This window comes from Bufo gargarizans, chromosome 7, assembly GCF_014858855.1.
Source record: "Bufo gargarizans isolate SCDJY-AF-19 chromosome 7, ASM1485885v1, whole genome shotgun sequence".
Taxonomy (NCBI): domain Eukaryota; kingdom Metazoa; phylum Chordata; class Amphibia; order Anura; family Bufonidae; genus Bufo; species Bufo gargarizans.
This window is the reverse complement of record NC_058086.1, coordinates 172051738-172057934: the sequence shown is the minus strand read 5'-3', so window position 1 is coordinate 172057934 and position 6197 is coordinate 172051738. Positions and strand designations below refer to the sequence as shown.

Here is a 6197-nt window from a genome sequence, read left to right as displayed (position 1 = left end):
CGGGCGAGTTACCGATCCTTCGTCACCATACGATGACTGACACTGTACGGGGCGAGTTACCGATCCTTTGTCACCATACGATGACTGACACTGTACCGGCGAGCAGATGAGTTACCGATCCTTCGTCACCATACAATGACTGACACTGTACGGGGCGAGTGAAATCCATTAGGCCAGATAATGACCCCCTGACGACACGTCACCCGGCTGGTGGCGACTGATGGGGGGAAGCCGCGGACATGTACAGATTTGTTATCATTTTACCCTCAACCCCTTTAACATTGTTACAGTTTTTCTCCCCCACATATTTGCTACAATGTAACGGTCACCACGTAGCAGTCCGGGTCACGTGACACGGTGAGCGTCGGTCGCCTGGTTACCACAAACGTTTCGTAAAAAGACGCGGTACAGAGTGACGTCATCCGTAGGCGACCATCTGTGACCTGTAGCCAATAGCCGCTCGCGGGGCGGAGCCTGCGTGTTTCTAGCCAATGGGTGTACAGTGGGTGTAACCGGAAGTCGTGCAGTGAGCTCCACACGTGGGTCCGGTGCAGCCTGAGCATGTCCGGCCTGTTTATCAAGAAGAGACCGGAGGGCCCCGTGAAGAAGCGGCGGGGGGAGGTCAGTACCGGGGAAGGGGGCGGCTCGTGGCTGCTACACTGAAATACATGAGTGCAGAGTGGGTGGTGAACTACAAGTCCCAGCATGCCCCAGCTGAGGCAGGAGGAGCCCTAGTTCTGTCTGGAGGTTTGTATGTGCAGTGGGGCCCTATGTCTGTGCCCTGTGAGACCTCCAGACATGGCAGCAGGTAGCGCTCCCCGCTCTGTCGCCAGTGGCCCCTGTGGCCCTCCTCTTGGACACAACTCTTTCAGCAGACACAGGGTTCGGCGGTGGCGGTATATCCTTCCGGTGCGTCCATGGCGGTGTGAAGTCCGCAGCGTTTACAGCAGAGGGAATGAGGCAAATGTCAGCGATGGTCGGCATGGAAACCGATCCGCGGCACAGATATTAAATACACATCAATTTATGTTGCAGTTTCACCGGTCGCCATAGAGGAAAATCCGTGGCGCATGCGTCGATGTCACTGCGCAGCCGCCATTGTCTTACCCAGAAAGTAGCGGTAACTGTAGACAAACCTAGGACTGAGGGGAGCAGCGCTGGGCGTCAGCATGTCTCCTCCTCTGTTCTCACTATAGATGGGCAGTTACCTGGAGGGGCCCCTGTGACAGTGAAGGGGGGGATATCCTGCAGTAGCGCGCCCCAGGGTTGTGGATTTTCTGCCCTTGGCCCCGTGTCCCCGCCCCCTGCGCTATTGTTTGCGATCTCCCTGTGACTTCGCCTCTGTATGCGCCCCTCCCCCTCACACTGACATTTATTTCAGGTGAAAGATGCAGAAGCCAAAAAAGAAGAAGAAGAAATCAGTGAATCTGAGGGAGGAGATCGAGAGCGACTCAGACACCGAAGTGTGAGTATTCCCCTCCCCCGCTGATCATCATCCTGATGGCCCCCCATATTGACTGTCCCTTCCCCCACACAGAGCCCCGACTCGCAGGAAGAAAGACCATGTGGAGGAGGAGCTGGACGAGACGGCTCAGGAGAAGAAGCTGCGGCTGGCTAAGGAATACTTGCAGCAGTTGAAGGATCAAGGTGAGGCGGGCGGCGGGGACCGCGGTGACCTCCAGGGGGGGCCGGGTCTACGGGATGTGATTGGATTTTTTTTCTCCCTTGTAGAGGAGGAGAGGTTGGAGGATGAGGGCGAGGACGTCATCGCCCACAGACTGCAGGAGAATGTGGTAAGTGGGTGTCGGGGTGACTGGGGGTCCCTGCCGATGACTGGGGCAGTTATAATCGCATTTCTTTTGTCTCGGCAGCTGGAACAGCGAGGGAAACTGCAGCGCCCTCTGGCTAAGGAGGTGAGTCCTGTTACTAGTGACGCCCAGAACCTGCACGATTGTCAGCTCTTCAGCCCCTCTAAACTGTCCTCCTAGTGTTTATTACAATAAGGCTCCACATCGTCATCTCACGGCTGCAGCAGTGGAGATGTTCTGCTTGCTCTGAGGTTGCCATAGTAGCAGTAACCTACTCTTCTATGCATGGACTTCCTGTCACATGACCTTCACGCATAGCAACAGCTTAAAAGGGTTTTTTAGGACCTTATCCTTGTGGGTCTGACACCCAGGCCGCCCGCCAATCGGCTGTTTTAGAAGATGCCACGTTCCTGTGAGCGCAGCGGCCTTCTCGCCCAGCACAGCGCTGTGTAGTGGCCCATTTACTTCTGAGGCTGAGCTGCTCCCAGGCCACGTGACCAATGAATGTGTCATTACTAGCCTCAGTGCCTTCTCAAAGAGCTTATCAGCGGGGGTGTCGGACCCCCACCAATCAGATAATGAAGACCTATCCTGAGGTCCCAAGACAGAAAGTCCATACATAGAAGAATAAGGCTACTTTAACATTTGCGTTTGGGGCTCCGCTTGTGAGTTCCGTTTGAAGGCCCCGAATGCATCCGTCCAGCCCTAATGCATTCTGAGTGGATGCGGATCCGCTCAGAATGCATCAGTCTGGCACCGTCTGTCCTCCGCTGCTTGCAGCGTTCGGGTGTCCGCCTGGCCGTGCGGAGGCAAACGAATCCGTCCAGACTTACAATGTAAGTCAATGGGGGCAGATCCGTTTGAAGTTGACACACTGTGGCTCAATTTTCAAACTGATCCGTCCCCCATCGACTGTCAATGTAAAGTCTGGACGGATCCATCTGCAGCTACTTTCACACTTAGAATTTATTTTACAATATAATGCAGATGGATCCGTTCTGAACGGATACATTGTCTGCATTATATGAACGCAAGTGTGAAAGTAGCCTAAATCTGCTGCGGAAACCATGGCAACCCCAGAGCAAGCACAACATCTAAATTGCAGAAGCAATGAGGAGATCAGAAGAGAAGGAAAACAAGATGAATGTTGGAAAGTCTCCTCCATAAATGTTCCTTAGTTTACATTCTTTCCTTTTCATCCCTTTCCGCTTTAGTTGCTTCCTCCGGAACCTGCAGACATTCGTCTCTTACGGGGTCACCAAGGACCGATCACCTGCCTGGTCATCACACCGGATGATAAACATGTCTTCTCCGGATCCAAAGACTGCTCCATTATCAAATGTGAGATGTAGATATGACTGTATTATATTGGGGTTGTAATTGGGCTCCTGTGTCTAGCAGGGTACTCCCACCACATCACTGTATACTGTCAGTTCGTAACTGCATGTATTATACTCCAGAGCTGCACTCACTATTCTGCTGGTGCAGTCACTGTGTACATACATTACTTATCCTGTACTGATCCTGAGTTACATCCTGTATTATACTCCAGAGCTGCGCTCACTATTCTGCTGGTGCAGTCACTGTGTACATACATTACTTATCCTGAGTCACATCCTGTATTATACCAGAGCTGCACTCACTATTCTGCTGGTGCAGTCACTGTGTACATACATTACTTATCCTGTACTGATCCTGAGTTACATCCTGTATTATACTCCAGAGCTGCACTCACTATTCTGCTGGTGCAGTCACTGTGTACATACATTACTTATCCTGTACTGATCCTGAGTTACATCCTGTATTACACTCCAGAGCTGCACTCACTATTCTGCTGGTGCAGTCACTGTGTACATACATTACTTATCCTGTACTGATCCTGAGTTCCATCCTGTATTATACTCCGAGCTGCCTCACTATTCTGCTGGTGCAGGTCACTGTGTACATACATTACTTATCCTGTACTGATCCTGAGTTACTCCTGTATTATACTACCAGAGCTGCACTCACTATTCGGCTGGTGCAGTCACTGTGTACATACATTACTTATCCTGTACTGATCCTGAGTTACATCCTGTATTATACTCCAGAGCTGCACTCACTATTCTACAGCTTCAGTGCTTAAATCTCCCAGCATTCCCTGCTTGTTCACTTTCTCTGGTGATTTCCATTCTGGAAAGTGTTGTCTTTAGATCGGACTCTGTGCCGTCAGTTGATGGATGATACGCCGCCGCCTCTTCTGCGTTCGAGGGTTGTCTGTCTAGAGCGGGCATCCTCAAACTGCGCCCTCCAGCTGTTGCAAAACTACAACTTCCAGCATGCCTGAACAGCCTTACAGATATCAGCCTACAGCAGGGCATTGTGGGAGTTGTAGTTGTACAACAGCTGGAGGGCCGCAGTTTGAGGATGCCTGGTCTAGAGGATTGCTGACTGTTTCCAGTGCTCCAAAGACTTAATGTTGGGTAACTTAGATTGTGAGCGCCATTGGAGCCAGCAAGCAGTGATGATGTCTGTAAAGTGCTGCGGAATATGTTAGCGCTATAAAGTGAGTAAAATAAATAAGCAATCCGCAGAATTGTAAGTCCAGCTCTGAAGTATAAGATGGTTATGTCATGCATTTACAGAGTAATTTCTCTTTACATGTGGAACTAACCTTCATTGAGGCTTGTGAATCTGATCTAGTGGGGCAGGATAGTCCGTGTGATCTCCACTAGCCCCAAGAGCTTCCTGTTTGTCCATTTCTGGAATGTTCTCCTTCTCTCCAGTAAGGACAGTGGCTGGACCTTCTCATTGGTCTCGCTCTGCTGATCGGATGATTTGATAGGAATATGTTTGCAGGATTCTGATCATCTCTCATCCTGTGTCCTGTAGGGTCCATATCTGATGGAAAGAAGGTCCAGAAAATCCCGGGGGGTCGGAAAGGCTGCGAGGACAAGCACATAGGACACACTGCCCACATCCTGTGCATGGCCCTGTCATCGGATGGCAAATATCTGGTGAGGTCTGGAGGAGGCTGAGATGCATGACCTGGGGACATTAGGACTTCTTGTGACCTGCATGTCCTTATTCCCCTTCAGGCGTCTGGAGATCGGAATAAACTGATCTTCATCTGGAACGCGGAGACCTGTCAGAACCTCCATAAGTTCCAGGGGCACCGGGACGCTGTGTCCGTAAGTCGTCTCCTCCTTTCTTTCTATTCGATGAGGCTTTTTCTTGGCGTTTCCTCACTTTTCACCCTTTGAATCTTTATAGGCGCTCTCCTTCCAGAAGGGAACTTACCAGCTGTTCAGTGCATCCCACGATCGTTCCGTCAAGGTCTGGAATGTGGCCGAGAACTCGTACATAGAGACCTTGTGAGTCCACTTTCTTTCACGGAGATCACTACCTTCCGTAGATCCTTGGGTCATTTCCACAGGATAGAATCTCATTGTTGGAGAATCCTTTTCTTTTCAGGTTTGGTCACCAGGATTGTATCACCGGCCTGGACAGTCTGAGTCGAGAGCGCTGCGTCACATCTGGGGGCAGGGACGGAACGGTGAGGGTGTGGAAAATTGTAGAGGAGTCGCAGCTTGTGTTCAGCGGACATGAGTGAGTAGAGCTGTGTGCAGGAGGGGAGCCATGCTGGGACTTGTCTATTTACTGTGGGCTAATACTTCCGCTCGATGCTCTCTGGGCATGCTGGCAGTTGTAGTGTTACCACTGATTTGATACCACTACCTTAGTTCATAGCTTGCAAAATGCATTACATTACTTATCCTGTACTGATCCTGAGTTACATCCTGTATTATACTCCAGAGCTGCACTCACTATTCTGCTGGTGCAGTCACTGTGTACATACATTACTTATCCTGTACTGATCCTGAGTTACATCCTGTATTATACTCCAGAGCTGCACTTACTATTCTGCTGGTACAGTCACTGTGTACATACATTACTTATCCTATACTGATCCTGAGTTACATCCTGTATTATACTCCAGAGCTGCACTCACTATTCTGGTGCAGTCACTGTGTACATACATTACTTATCCTGTACTGATCCTGAGTTACATCCTGTATTATACTCCAGAGCTGCACTCACTATTCTGCTGGTGCAGTCACTGTGTACATACATTACTTATCCTGTACTGATCCTGAGTTACATCCTGTATTATACTCCAGAGCTGCACTCACTATTCTGCTGGTGCAGTCAGTGTGTACATACAATACTTATTCTGTACTGATCCTGAGTTACATCCTGTATTATACTCCAGAGCTGCACTCACTATTCTGCAGCTTCAGTGCTTAACTCCCAGCATTCCCTGCTTGTTCACTCTCTGGTGATTTGCATTCTGGAAAGCATCGGACTCTGTGCCGTCAGTTGGTGTGTGATACGCCGCCTCTTCTGCGT

General features: G+C 50.2%; 1 protein-coding gene across 1 annotated transcript; it reads left to right on the top strand.

The window, feature by feature from the left end:
- The first annotated feature begins 512 nt into the window (after window positions 1–512).
- RRP9 (ribosomal RNA processing 9, U3 small nucleolar RNA binding protein) lies at window positions 513–5616 on the top strand. The gene is made up of 10 exons (XM_044301793.1): window positions 513–621; window positions 1382–1465; window positions 1538–1647; window positions 1732–1793; window positions 1872–1913; window positions 3023–3149; window positions 4680–4804; window positions 4886–4978; window positions 5061–5161; window positions 5262–5616. The coding sequence occupies exons 2-10, from the start codon at window positions 1389–1391 to the stop codon at window positions 5398–5400; spliced, it is 876 nt and encodes a 291-aa protein (XP_044157728.1). The 5' UTR covers window positions 513–621; window positions 1382–1388; the 3' UTR covers window positions 5401–5616.
- Window positions 5617–6197: the final 581 nt, after the last annotated feature.